General features: G+C 42.4%; 1 protein-coding gene across 2 annotated transcripts; it reads left to right on the top strand.

Annotated features, from left to right (window-relative positions):
• Positions 1-925: 925 nt before the first annotated feature.
• Positions 926-14873, top strand: ETAA1 (ETAA1 activator of ATR kinase). 2 transcript variants are annotated; one of them, XM_061614905.1, is made up of 6 exons: positions 926-1224; positions 4553-4690; positions 5451-5527; positions 7200-7318; positions 7993-10016; positions 12592-14873. In XM_061614905.1, exons 1-6 carry the CDS (start codon positions 1074-1076, stop codon positions 12702-12704), a joined length of 2622 nt encoding a protein of 873 aa, XP_061470889.1. In that variant the 5' UTR covers positions 926-1073; the 3' UTR covers positions 12705-14873. The 2 variants fall into 2 exon arrangements, with proteins under 2 accessions (XP_061470889.1, XP_061470888.1); XM_061614904.1 differs by having other exon boundaries at positions 926-1269.
• Positions 14874-15123: the final 250 nt, after the last annotated feature.

Here is a 15123-nt window from a genome sequence, read left to right as displayed (position 1 = left end):
TCCATCGTTGAGGAGGTCTTTTACTGCCTTACGCCTCCAAACCATGCCCTCGGCTATCCTTGAGGGACGTTATGCTAACATTCCCCACCACTCTCGAGTTTGTATATGTCATTCGGGTGAGGTGGAGGATATGGCCCATTACCTTCTGAGATGCCCTCTTTATAAAGATCCCAGGTCTAAAATTTTATTTCCCATAATCCACCCTATGTCGGATAGGCCTGTGCCGGAACTAATATCCATTCCTCTGGCCGGTACGGATACTCATATAACATTTCGGGTCGCCAACTTTGCTTTGGCAGCCAGGAAGATCAGGGCTAATTATGTAAAACAATTAGAGTCGGTTTGATATTGTTTTCGTTTATTTAAATTTACATGCATACGTCTACTAACGTAGGTTTTTATGTATGAATGTATATTTATTTTTGGATGTTTTTGGTGTATTCTGTAGCGTTTCGTGTATTTTATGCATTTTTGGTTTTTTGCAGTGGCTAATGGCTTTGAGCAATAAAGGTTATTACTTACTTACTGCCCTAGTAGATCAGACCGGAGGTCTTTTTAGCCCAGCATCCGGTTTCCATCGATCATCGTACATTTAGATAATTTGGGACCCCCACACACACACACATAAGCAGGGCACAAAGCCCCTGTTGTTCGCCTCCTATTCAGAGGTATGCTATCATTGTACAGGGCGGCTCCAATTTAGCGAGCTCGGCTAAAAGCCACTGATTAATAGACCTAATCTCCATTATGTTGTTTGATTCTTTGTGAAAGCCTTTAGGCTGTCCCACACCTTGTAGCATCCACTGCAAGAAGCATCGCCCCTTTAAAACTACAGCTTTAACCGAAAAAATTCACACACACCCCCAAACGCTGCGCCGCCTCGAGAAGTTCTATAATCCTCCCGCGCGCTCATCCATACAAACTTCTTCTCCTCCCCTTTCAGTTAGCGTGGCCAATCGCCACTCCCTGTGAAATGGTTTCGGCCAATCGGCGTCTGCTTTCCAACGCTAGGCAAAATGGCGTCGTCGTGAGCGGGCCGGGTTGGGAAAGAAGCGCAGCCGTGAGGATCTTACATGGCGAGTAAGCGGCGGAAGGCGGCAGCAACAGCGGTAACGGGCGCAGACGAGCGTCTCTCCAAGAGTGCGGTTAAGCGGAGCAGTAGACGGGGAGCTGCGGAGGGCGCCCAAGATGGAGAGAGTCCCCGCGGCGGCCACAAAGCGGAGGGTGAGGACCCTGGGGAGCTTCTCGTTTTCCCTCGGATCCCTCGAGGTACCTTGCCCTCCTCGCTGTCTCCACTCGCGAGCCACAGGCAAGGTGGCTCACTTCCTGCCTGTAAACGTTGCCTTCCCATAACAAAATTGTAGCCTGATTCTGTGCATGTGTAAGTTGCACTTGGCTTAATGAAGATTACCCCCCAAGTAAGCGGCACGTATACTGGATAGTCCAGTCTGAATATAAGAGCTCAGTTGAATTCAACGCCCCCCCTCCCCCGATGACCTCCTGGTATATATACTTTTCCCCATTGACTGGAAGGAGGTTTCCTCCCAAAGGCAGCATCCTTTTTCATGTGGGGATGGGAACTCACAGGAGGATTCCCCTTGTCCAGAAATTTCGAGAGGGATAGTAGTGTTAGCTTGTTGTTGCAAGAAAAAGTAAGAGGCTTGGCGTGCCTTAAAGACTTAACAAATTGATTACAGCAATATACCAGATTTTACTAATCTCGTGCCCTCCAGAGTTTTAGACTATACAAGTCCCCTGCCAGCACAGCTGTGCTATGGAAGCTGTAGTCCAAAACATCTGGAGTGTGCCAGGCTGGTGAAGGCTTGTGAATGCTATAACATTTTTGTTAGTCTTTAAGAGGTTACAAGATCCTTGGTTGATAATATATAGAACTGAGGCAGAAGAATTTCCATTCCCAAGGAGCATTTCTCATCACCCATAACTATAACAATAATCTTGCGTGCAAACATTAAGGCACACTAAAAGAAGAAATCAATTTTAAGTAAAAAATTTCAGTTACGTGTTGCTACCTCCATCCAAAAGGTAGCTGCTCTCTGACAAATGTGGCTCTTACTCAGTGTTTTTTAGTTAAAAATAAGGCGCTGGTAGTATCTGGTACTCATGCCTTGATAAAAGTGCCGTGGGTGCTGGGTCAGCACCAAATGGCTGCCATGGGCAGCAAAAAAAGAGGTACTGGTACTGCGTATTGATGAGTACTATCACAAAAAAGTGACCTGCTCTTAGGAAAGTGGCAGACCCCCCCCACACAAATAAAGTTCATAACCAGTTTCACTATCCAAAGTGGAAAGCAAGCTGAAGTGGTTGTAGGGTGTGGATTTGAACGTTTAATGGACAGCTCACATATCCCTCAGGCCTATACCCGCTTTTCCTGGGAATGAGATCTGTTGAACTTAAGGAGACTCACTTCTGAGTAGACAGACAGGGCAGATACTGTCCCCCAAGCCAAATCTTCTCTGCATCAATAGGGTAGCCTGGGTACACACTGAAACGCTTTGTCTTCTACATGACTGTTCGGTGCAGAAGCCTTGTCTTCTTTTATCTCTACCCATCAGCATCATTTGTATGCGGAACTGTATAACGTAATGAAATAACCAAGAGCTGCCTTGTTTGCAGATTGCCAGTAGCCATGCTTCACAAGTAAAATAGCAAAGTACAGCATGCACTTTCTAAATCAGAGGTGCTGGTCACTGGTGATCAATGAGCACTATGCAGGTGGTCTACAGAGAAATTGTGGAACAGCTGGGAATATCTGCTTGGGTTCTGTACTTGATTTTTTTCCCCTGATGACCAAAATTAAGGCCATTTTGGTCAGGGGCAAATTGTGGACCAGGCTAACAAGACTTTGGCCTGGCACCTGGGAACAGTGTTTAACTGCATCCCATCAGCGCAAGGATTTCTGCTTGTGCAATGGGCTTGCTCCCCTCCCCATGTATGCGCTCTGGACCTCCCCAAATCTGTTCCAGATGGTTGGGGGAACCCCTAGAATAGATTTAGGGGGTGTATAGGGGAAGGAGAGGGGGAGAATCGTCTATTGCACAAGGAGAAATCCTTGTGCTGATGGAATGAGAGACTTAGTGCTACATTGAATTCTGCCCTGTGATTTAATAATACAAGCAGCTGTGCAGTCAACTTATTTTTCTTTAAAGTGGCTTGGCCTAGGACTCATCATTTTCATAATACTGTGCAGTCTTGACAATGGTGCCAACATTAAAGGGGAAAAAAGATTATTAAAATACAAGTTACATAAGTGCTTTGATTTGTTGAACAAAAAAGTTTATAAAGCAGTCCACCAAGACTCCCAGCAATTTTCAAGTGGAGGTGGACCCTAATGTTCTTGTCAAGGTCCTGTTACTTGCCTCGCCTCTTTATACATATTGTACACCGCCCTGAGAGCCTGTTGCTATAGGGCGGTTTAAAAGTGTAATAAAATTAATAATAATAATAGTACAGGTGTTGAGCCTTGCTGAGTGAATTATCTTGGAATGACGTTACCAAATCTGCAGGATAATACACTGGATTTTTTTATGGATTTTTATATATACAAAGTTAAGTGTCACATGCATTGCTCTGTTCACGCTTGCCTCTGGCCTCACAAACCACTGGCATGTTGCCCTCGGAAGGTTGCCCATGAGGGAATGTGGCCATCAGGCTGAAAAGGGTTCCCTACCCATGTTCTACACTGTGATATTATTCCTGATCTTGGTCCTAGACAGTTAACATCTTAAAATCTGGACTGCCCTTTTGTTCTCTAAAAATGGGAAACTTCTTCTGTAATTATGCCTGTATGTTTCTGAGCCCAATTCAAGGTGCTGGTTTTAACCTATAAAGCCTTACATGGTTGGGACCACAGTACCTGATGAAACGCCTCTCCCAACACAAACCCACTCATACACTACGCTCAACATCAAAGGCCCTCCTCCGGGTGCCTACTCCAAGGGAAGCTTGAAGGATGGCAACAAGGGAGAGGGCCTTCCCAGTGGTGCCTCCCAAATTATGGAATGATCTCCCTGATGAAGTTTGCCCGGCACCTACATTGTTGTCTTGTTGTCAAGACTTTCCTTTTCTCCCAGGCATTCTAACACCATGTGCTAAGCTTTGACCCCAGGTCTTTTAACTTGTTTATTTGTTTCATGGTTTTTAAAATTTGTATGGTTTTAAAATTGTATATTTGTTTTAATGTCCAATGTTTTTAATTTTTGTAAACCACCCAGAGAGCTTTGGCTATGGGGCGGTATATAAATGTAACAAATAATTAAATAAATCCCAGCATCTTCAGGTAGGGCTGCACAAAGTCTCTTGTATGAAGCCCTGGAGAGGCCTGCTAGTCAGTGTAGTCAGAACTGAACTAGATGGACCATTGGTTTGACTTGATATAAAGCAGCTTATGCTGACAAATATTCCCTATATCAGTGAATCGGCTTCTCCAGTCAGTTTCAACTTGAGCATATTAAACATCATTGGTAGGGTGCAGAAGTCCCATGTTTTCCTATTTTGTTAACAATTTTGCATATTTTTCTCTGTATTAACGTAGAAACATGTTCCTGTAAGACTCCAAAAAGAACAGTGCATGCCAGATCACGTTTGCCTACTTTCGGTTCTCCTGCAAATGAAACTGATATACAGCAAGAGATCTTCTGGGATCCTCAGTCACCAGTTACATACAAGCTAGGTAACTACATATTGCAACCATCCTTATTTCATGTTTGCCTTTATTTGTAGCAGTAATTTGTCATTTGGGAATGCATGGTGAAAGATATAAACTGTCTAGGACCAGTTTGTCTGAAGGACGACCTGCTCCCATATGCACCTGCCCAATTATTAAGAACTTTGATTGAGGCCCTGGTCTGGGTGTCCCCACCTTCAGAGTGGGGTGCATGGCTATTAGGAATTGGGCTGTTTGTGGTGGGATCCTAATTGTACAGTTCCCTCCGTGGGTACTTTCACCAGGGTCTTATATGGCTGGTATCTGGGTCCCAAGTAAAAACTGTTCTTTTCCCCCCCTCCAAGTATATAGAGGTACTTAATTTTTAGCAGATGCAAGTGGAACCTGCAACAAAAAGTTGCAGTGTATCGTCCCACATAAAATGATTGCTTCTGTTCACTGTAACATTCCCTCCAAGCAGGGCATTCCACATACTCTCTCAATGCCTAGTTTTGTCAAATGGCTTATTAATTGTGGATTGATTTAATAATTTGTATATTATTTGTAAGCTGCCTTAGAGATCTTATGGTGGAAAAATAGCAGAGAGGGAAAATGTAAATAAAAAACTTTTTTGTATGCTAATTCTGTAGGAGATTTATTACTATAAGACTAGAAATTCTATTTTTCCAGTAAATCGTATGCTTCTATATGAAGGTCTGCCTCTAAGTTTTGGAAATCCTCTTATAGTGATTAGTAATTGCTAGAAAGGTTTTGTTTTGTTTTTCAGGCAAGGAAAGAATGAAGCAGAAGGCTAGTAGGCGTACGGTTGAGATTTCAGAAATTGTTAATCGCATTGCTCCTCAGGTAATTATTACTTCCTATGGTAAAGCTGCATAGTCTCCACACTACCTCCATTGTGAAAACAGAGAGGGAAAGCAGTTTCTTCATTAGTAATCCTTGAGGCAAGCAGCATAAATGCTATAATTTTGTGTTTTTTAGCATACTAACATCTATTATACAGCCATGAGAGTGGCTACGCCCCTATCTGTACAGGGATAACCTGGCTTCAGTTGTCCATGCTCTGGTAACCTCCAAGTTAGATGACTGCAATGCACTCTACGTGGGGCTGCCTTTGAAGACTGTTTGGAAACTGCAGCTTGTGCAAAATGCAGCAGCCAGATTGGTAACACGGACCAGACAGTTCGAACATATAAAACCGATTCTGGCCCACTTGCATTGGCTGCCTGTATGTTTCCGAGCTTGATTCAAGGTACTGGTTTTAACCTATAAAGCCTTAGCTTGGGACCACAATACCTGATGGAATGCCTCTCCCGATACGAACCCACCCGTACACTACACTCAAGATCAAAGGCCCTCCTCCGGGTGCCTACTCCGAGGGAAGCTCGGAGGGTGGCAACAAGGGAGAGGGCCTTCTCAGTGCTGCCCCCCAAATTATGGAATGATCTCCCTGACGAGGTGTGCCTGGCGCCAACACTGTTGTCTTTTCAGCACCAGGTCAAGACTTTTCTCCCAGGCATTTTATCATGTGTTTTAAATTGTTTTTAAGAGATGTGTTTTTAAATCTGTATATTTGTTTTTAATGTTTTTAGTTAATTGTAAACCGCCCAGAGAGTTTCAGCTTCACCTTCAGGGATGGTATATAAATACAATCAATCAATCAATCAATCAACCAATCAATCAATCAATATCTAAACTTAGTCCTCTTCAGAGTAGACCCATTGAAATTAAAGGACATGGCTACCTTAGGTTCATTAATGTCAGTAAATCTACTCTGAGTTGAACTCAGTTGGATACAACCAGGTGATAAGCAGGGTTCAGCTATCCACTCTAGAAAGGAGATCCAGGGGCTACAGGATATTGTCGCTTTCTCTCCATGCACCCAGTCTGCACAACTGCACAGAGGGAGAGCTACTCCATCTCCTCACTCTTGTCATTACTTGCATGCTTAGAGAAGGGGGATGAATAGGCAGCGAGGAGCAGAAAGGCCAGGAGGCTCCAGAGAATGACAATGGTCCCTCTGCAGAGATATGAACCTCAGCAAATGCCCATCAATGTCTACTCCCAACACCCCATGTTTTAACAACTGACGGCATTATCTCGTCCTCAGCCACATTTTTGTCTGAAGTATAATGGAGAGTTATACTAGGGCTTCTAAATTGTGTAGCACTCTCCCAAGAGAGGCCTACCTATTCACCTCGGTGCTTGCAGTGGGGATGTGGATTTTTAAGAAGGATTTTGGAATGGGGTATCAGAACCAATGTAGTATTGATATGATCTGCACTCTTTTTTGGGGGGGGAGGCTGTACTTTTCTGTTGTTGGCTGTGTTTGGATTATGTTATTGGTGTTGTTACTGCTACTGTTACTTTTTGATGAGAGCTCCCTTGACAGAAAAGCAGAATATAAATGTATAGCAAATGCTTTTTAAAACCAGTTTTGCGAGCTTTTACAACAGATATATAATTACCCACTTTTAATAACACCATGGCATTCACCTATTTGATTCCTATTGTTCAGGATGAAAAACGTGCCTGCTCTGAAGAATCTCTTCTTGGGCTGTGGATTGGCGAAGATGCAATTCCATGTACTCCCGGAGTAGCAAAAGTACGATCTAGAATGAATGTAAATGGTGCAAGGTGTGTTTTATTCCAAAATGATTTTTTCCCCAGAATGATCAGTAAATTCACAAAACTTGTAGAGTTTAGTGTTTGTAACCTATAGGAGGTTTGTAACCTCACTTGTACTGTTTGTAACCTATGGAAGATGGGGCTTTTTCACTGGTAATTCCATGATTATGGAACATTCTGCTGGTGAAGGTCTGCTGTGCTCCCTCTGTATCTGCTTCTAGGCTGCAATTCTATACATGCTTATCTGGGAGTAAGTCCCATTGAAGTTGATAGGACCTATGAATAGAATTGCATGGCATTGTGCTGTTGGACAAGTAATGAAGACATTTTCGTTTTTTCGGATATGATGTAATCTTTAAATTATCTTCTGTTGGCTTTTAATTGTTGTTGATGTCTTGTATTTATTGCTTTGGTTTGTTTATATCTGATACCACGTTTTAGTTTGTTTGGTAACTTATTTATTGATTTCATTTTATATTATTTGTAAGTTGCTTTGAATACTCCCTGTAGAAAAGTGCAGTAAATGTTCTGTGCTGAACTGAACAGTAAAGAGCAAAATTATGCCTTACTTGAAATGTGATGTGAAAAACGTCTGTGTTTTGTAACAGCTATAAAACAAGTTAGCCATTTCAAAATACCTTGTGTGTTTAATATATTTTTTCCCCTTCTGCTCATTCATGTAGAGGCCTTCAGTTAAAAAACAGAGAAGAGGAGCTTATAAAGTTGGCGAAGGAATTTGATAAAAACATGACTGATGCAATCCAGGATCAAAGTGCTCCATGCCATAATGTCCACATTACATCAGAGACAATGGTGTCAGTTGACCGTCGAGATGAAGCACAAGTGGGAAATCAACAGCAGTTCCTTGGAGAACCGCTCCAGACGGATATTGCCTTGCCCTTTGGAGTTGTTAAAGAGAGTGCTGGGAGAGTTCATTGTGAAAACAGCAGTCAGACGTCTATAGACCTTGATGCTGAAGGAGCACTTAATGCCCTCTTTGATGGCCCTACCCAGAAATGTAGTCATCAGCTGAGCCAAGGCCTGTCAAATTGTTCCTCAAATGATAGTTTTCATGAAAACCAGCCCACCTTGCTGGAAGAAGAGCACCCTCCAGATGAAATGACAGCTGCTACTGAATCTGTAGTTGAAGATGCACATCAAAGACAAGATTCAGCACCTGCTGTAGAACGTCTGGAACACATCCCAGCTGAAAAAGTTAAAACGGTTTCTGAACGAACAATTCTAAGTGCAGCCTCCTCTAAGATAGAATCGGTTGTCTCAGTGAAGCTTGATGGAGTTGTCTGTGATGATTTTGATGACTGGGGTGCTGATTTGTTGCCAGATGACTCATTTTTAATGCAGATTACTCAGAACCCTGAGCTGATAAGCACTCCACAAAATGCTTTAGCTCATACTTCTAACGAAAACCATGAAACAAAGGAAAGAACGATAGATTCTGAAAAACGCTACAATGCCCAGCATATATTTTTAAATTCCTCTAACAATGTTCCAGCATCACATGCTGCTCAAAAACGAAGCATTAGGATAGGGAAGACAAAGTCTGTTCTTCTGCATGATGATTATCATTTGGAAACATATAAAATAAATTCTGTTTCTAAAAGCAGCCAAAACAAAGTTTCTGTTTCAGTGAAACCTGAACAGGAGAGTGTACGGGAAAGCTTTACTCGACTTAAACGTGCCACCAGCACCCATTTTCCTGAAAAAAGAGCTGCTTCTATTGAGGTACCTTCTAATGTCCCTATATTATGGATTGAACAGCGCAGAAATGAAGTGCACAGTATTTGCCATCAGTCACCCACTGTTTCCGCCAATACACGGCTGCGTAACCCAAAGAAAGTGGCTAACCAAGCCAGTACAGGTCATCTAAAGCAGGCAGAAGTGCCAAAGAAAAGTGTGCCTTTGTTTGATGACTGGAATGAGCCTAGGTTCTCAGACGAAGTTTTAGACTTGTTTTGTGAATCCGACAGTCTTTGGGATACAAACTGCGATGATGACGACTTACTTTATCAAGTCTGTGGGGATGTTGAAAAACGTAGCCTGAGCCCAGATGTGGCAAAAGAGAATGAAAAAGCTAAATTGGTGGTAGGAAGTACTTCTAAATTGGAGGTCTTTCCTTGCCTCTCAGTACCCATGCAAGGACTTTCTAATTACCCACATTCTCAAAAGAGCCACATGGGCAGGAAAACCTTCTCATTGGATGCTCCTGTTACAGTTCCAACATTGCTGAAGAGTGAGAGCTCTGCAAATACTTCTGTACAGCATAGACGGGCACAGTTTAACACTGACAGCATAAACAGTGTCCCGGGGAAACTTTATAGGTCACATTCGGTGCCTGAAGGTAGCTGTGCTTCTGTTACTGCCTCACCCACTCTCTCGAATGTATGTCTGAATGTTAATAATATACAGCGGCAGAACGGCCTTTGCAATGTGAGCAAGATACAGAATAACAGCATTTTTCATCAAGTGTCGGCTGAAAAATCAAAATATATGTTCAGAAAGACCAATAATTCCCAAGCCCTAGTTGTGGACCATAAAAATGTAAATGTAGGCAACCTTTCAAGAACGAATGTGGGGTTGGGAGAAAGCAAGAATCCACCAAATGTCTTGTTGCAGACATCAAAACAATTGAACACAAAGCCAGCCTTTAAGAGGCACCTCTCTGATTGTTTTTCACAGTCTGAAACAGGTAGGTTTTATTAATGCTACTGTGTTGGTGTTGTGCAATTTTTCAAAATATCAAACTGACTGTAAATTTATTCTTTGATTTAAGCATAAGTAACTAGAAAGGCTTCCAGGATCACTTGATGCCTTTTTGGCCTGTCCTATAAAACATTCCTATACTCGCATGTTGTCACCTGATAGGTGTAAAGAGGTGTAAGATTCTTGGAATTCCTTTTTCCTTTGAAACACAATGGCTTGGTTCACATATAGCACTAAGAACATCCAAACCCATCTCAGCCAACGTAAGTGTGGTTTATATATATTCCACAAATCAGAATATAAAGTAATGGTTTTAAGTTTGTGTATGAAATTCTGCTTGTGTTAACTATGGTTTCTTGCTACGTCCAAACCTGTTATCCTAGCTTCATCCTGTTTTGTTTTAGCATGCCATCCCAGACGCTCGCCCAGCTACAGAGGTGCAAGGCAAGAACAGTTAAATAGTGAAATCAACATTAGGTGAAACAAGCCATGGATATGTTGCTGGTCTGAGACAACAATCCTACCTTGTTCAGTAAACCATGGTTTAATATTACGTGGGAATGTGGCCAGAGTAACTTGTAATTTGGTAGGATGGGGAACAGAAAGATAAATAGGAAACTGTAGAATGGGAGAGGCCAAAAAGCAGATCTGCGTCTGCACAGCCATAAGGTCTAAAAATACGCTGTAGTGACAACCAAGCTGGGAGATCTTTCATCTGTTCTTGGGCTACACCCTGGAACTTTATGCATGCTGTTGATTACCTGCAGTTCTTCATATATTACCTTAATAAGAGTGCTATGTGTACAGTGAATTTTCGCTGTTAATAGCTGTCTATCAAAATATCCAAAATACATTTTTGCCAGATTCAGTTTATTTTAATTTAAAAAAAATTGCTCTAGAGGAGGATATGGGCCGGCAAGAGAGGGATAGGGTAGCAGGGGTTTGCATAGGGCACTCAGGCCTTGATCTTGAGGCTACTAGAAGCCCCTGTTTAAGGCCCATTTTAGTTTCTGGACTTTGATTAGACACTCCCATACTTCACATTTACTCACTCCCAGATTGGGAAAAAGTAAAACGAAACTTTCACACAGCGTGAAGCTGTAGCACAGACACTTCCGATTAGTTTCTGCACTGAAGTAGCAGGGATTCTGCAACAAGGGAGACCCCATAACATACCAAGAGAACTCAGATACTGTACTTGGAATAAAGTAGATCAGTAGAAATAGTGCAAAATCTGCTTATTTGCATAGATATTGATCTGCGTGTGTGTAGCTAGAGAAAAGTGATTTGGAGGCTGCACTAGAGTGGCTTTGAGGCACAGAAGCTCCACCTTCTGGAAATGGAGGGCCTTTTTAACCTCCTGTTTGACTTCAAAACACATTTCGATAACCAGGTGGCATACAAACTGGTTTTCTTTTAAAGGAAAGCTGAGATTGTTTGTACTCTGGATTAAGTCTTGCTCACATTGATACATTATAAACTAGCAGACCGATAACCCTCTCTTAGGTGTGTTAAGTTGGAACAAAGACACAGTAGTGCACAGGCTACCATGTTCCCAAATTTCATGCACCTATGTGAAAAAAACAAGAAGGTTGTGGCCATTTTTATTTCCCATTGCAAGTGAATAGGAGTACAAGATTCGGAATCCTGGATCTGGTTGAATCTGAGCTGGATCCAGATTACCAGATCGGATTATGAGGCTTGCACAACTGTAATGATGGGTTACTATCACATTTGGAATATCACAACTCTAATGATGGATTCCAACACATTTGGAATATCAAAAAATGTTTATATTATTATGTGTTACTGCTGCAAAGAACCTATTTCCTAAGCCAGGAATGGGAACATTTCCTAAGCCAGGAATGGGGAACATGTGACCCTCTAGATCAGCCTTTCCCAACCAGTGTGCCTCCAGATGTTGTTGGACCACAACTCCCATCAGCCTCAGCCAGCATTGCCAATGGTCAGGAAAGATGGGAATTGTGTTCCATCAACATCTGGAGGCACACTGGTAGGGAAAGGCTGCTCTAGATGTTGCTGAGCTACAACTTCTGTCAGCTCTAGCAAACATGGCCAGTGGTCAGGGCTGATGGGAATTGTAATTCATCAAACATCTGGAGGGCCACACATTCCTCACAACTGTCCTAGGCTGTCATGTCACAGTCTTGCAACTACTGGTTATATTTGATCTCTCAATTCCTTTGATCATATTTGTTTGAAACATACGTTATATGTGATTCAAACTTTCATAAAACCCTTTCTCTTCCCAATTTTAGTCTTGACACCTTTTACTAATATTTTATAATATAGTTCCTTGAAATTTGGTTTGGCTAATGGTTCAGTTGAAGGGCAGCCTTGTAAAATGTGCTTGAGTCAAGGAGCTCTTTCCCTTCATAAGTGCAAAAGTTGGGGATCTTTTCTCTTTCTTCCTTGAGGGATTCTAGCATATTATTAATGAACTAGTTCTATCTACTTAATGGCTACTGGAGCCATACCTGGCTACCTTCAGATCATGGTGGCTAATAATTTAGGCTGCTAATACATGTATTCTCTTGCAGAAGAGAAAAGCAGAAAGTGTTCTCAAGAAGAAATTGCAAGGAAAAAGCAAGAAGCTCTTGAGCGGAGAAAATGTAAAACTCAAGCATTGCTCAAAAACACAGCACCTACTTGAGTGTGGTTGGCAGATTTGGATGTAGAGGAGTCATTAGAAGCTGGGCAGCAGAATCATCAAGACACTATTTTGCAATTTTGCCTATCCTTCCTCTTGCTGTGACTAGATTCTTCTGTGAAATACCGGTATTGACCAAGACGAAAGAAGCTGCTTGGGGTTTTTTGAGTTTTGAAACACTATTGTGTACAAGTGTGAATGGTTTTTCCTGGTACTAAATTACCAGTCTGTAATCCAGCATCTGGCTCACTGTGATGTTAATTCCTTAATTCATATACAATATGATTGGCATCAACTGTTTCATGCCAAAGATAATACTGTGGCAGTTTTTACTTGGGAATGTGTGAGAAGTCAAAACATCTCAAGATATTTTAATTTAATAGGTTTATTGTGTAACTCCCAGTACAAAGTGGTTCTCATAATTTTCAGTCCATATGCCATTTACTCCAGGGCTATTGATGACATAGTTCCAAATTGAACAGTTTTCTGAATGTGGTATAGAATGAATGCAAAACTGTCATGTTAAACCTAGACATCAATTCATAGCCTAGGACCATTTTTATTTTTGTATTGTCACAGCAGTACAAAAAGCCTCTTTTTTTTTTTTAACTCCAGAGGAGGGTTTTCTTAAGATTTATTTATCTTTGTAAATGATGTACACTTTGTAAATTGTGATTAAAATTGCTGCTGCTTCTATGACAATACCCTTTTTGGATTTGCAGTTGGGGAACTGTGCTAGAATGGAATCCTTGCCTCTTTTCACGTGAACAAGCAACAGCATCCTCCCTGGTATGGGACCTGCTTCATACAGCAAGCTGTTTGTATACAGTGGCTTGTCCTATAGATCAACCCCTACAGCACAAATGGGGAACCTGTGGCCTTCCACGTGAAGCTGGAGTCCACAACTGCCATCGTCACTGGCCATTGGCCATGATGACCGAGGCTGATGGTAGCTGGAGTGCAACATCTGGAGGACTACCGGTTCCCCATCTCCACAGTGAAGCATACCAGCACCAAGAATGTTTAACAATAGAATGGCTTCCTTGTTATTGTCCATTGGTTTGTGTGATGTGGACTTTATGTAGAAGAAAATATTGTGGCATTATTCCCTCTTTCTGGGTTGGGTAGGGAATGCTGGAGGCCTTCTAGCCTGTTCAGTGGAGCTTAGAAACCCAAAGAAAGTTTACAGAGTGATTAGGGGGGGGGCTCTTTTGAAGCTAAGCTGTAACTATTGAGAATGGGGAATGGCCAGGCTTAATAGCCTAACACAGGAGTGGGGAACCTGTGGCCCTCCAGATGTTGCTGGGCTACAGCTCCCATCACCCCTGGCCATTGGCCATGCTGGCTGGGGCTGATGGGAATTGGAATCCCAACAACATCTGGACAGGGCCAAAGGGTCTCTACCCCTGGCCTAATACCTTGAGTAGTAGCTTCTACCTAAGCCAGTTAGGTCCTGACCTGCTGGAGGAGGACAGCCTATAGGAGCCTAGCATAGGTGGAGAAGAAGAACCATAAATGACCTCAAGCTTTGCAGCAGCAGGTTTCAAACCTGTTAGAAATAATATTGAGGTGTAAAATGGAAAGTCTCAAACACTGCCGCTTGTACCTCATAGTCATTTGTTTACCTTTCCTGTTGGCTAATGGACACCTCGTTAGATGGCTACATCTTAAACGGAGCTTCATGGTCCTCTGCTGTCTCAATGAGATGGTAATCCTTCCTCTCAGCTGTGTCACTTTCTGCTGCTGGTGGGGAAAGGGGAATCCTGTACTTCTGTCGAAAGCAAAACTTCCCCTCTATATGAAAAACTACCTGTCAGAAGGATTGTAACTGATCGTTCTTCTTGAGACTCTAGTTTTCTGTGTGCAGAGAGCTTGCTGCTGTTTTTATGGGGCAGGTTTCTGGCCTCGTTTCTGGAAATAACACTGCCTTCACAGTGGTGGAGATCTTTGGAGGTGGACTTCCCTGTGCAGGTGACGAGATTCACAGGATCCTTTGGCCCTGCAGCAGCACTCCCAGCAAGAGCAGGATTTCTCATTGTAATACTGAGGTGCGTGGAGTTAAATCAGCTTAAATTGTTCTTTATTGTTTACAGAAAGGTTTTTTAATTTTTCAATTAACCTCCCCCCCACCCTCTTCAATTATACAGTTGCCAATGTAGGACATACATCAAGTAAGCTTCTACTTCCCATGCTTCCTTGCCCTCAGGCTACTGGCATGTATTATGTTCTGTGTCTTACATATTAAACAACAGCTACAGCTTACACATATGCTGACTTGTCTGCCCTGGTCATGAAAGATTAAAAAGAAGGAAAAGGGTGGAATTAAAACCAGACACGGGGTGTACAGGTGTGGGTAGGGTAGTGCAAAGGGGAGCACTTAGAACTATTTTGACATTTAGCTTCTCTGGATGTAAACCGTTCA

The sequence above is a fragment of the Rhineura floridana genome, chromosome 3 (assembly GCF_030035675.1).
Source record: "Rhineura floridana isolate rRhiFlo1 chromosome 3, rRhiFlo1.hap2, whole genome shotgun sequence".
Lineage (NCBI taxonomy): Eukaryota > Metazoa > Chordata > Lepidosauria > Squamata > Rhineuridae > Rhineura > Rhineura floridana.
This window is presented reverse-complemented; position numbering and strand designations above follow the sequence as displayed.

Bases quoted from the DNA above. Each gene is read 5' to 3' on its own strand.
- ETAA1 (XM_061614904.1), top strand. From the start codon at position 1,074: ATGGCGAGTAAGCGGCGGAAGGCGGCAGCAACAGCGGTAACGGGCGCA. The intron at 5,528-7,199 runs GTAATTATTACT...CCTATTGTTCAG, and splicing joins TTAATCGCATTGCTCCTCAG to GATGAAAAACGTGCCTGCTC. The intron at 7,319-7,992 runs GTGTGTTTTATT...TCATTCATGTAG, and splicing joins ATGAATGTAAATGGTGCAAG to AGGCCTTCAGTTAAAAAACA.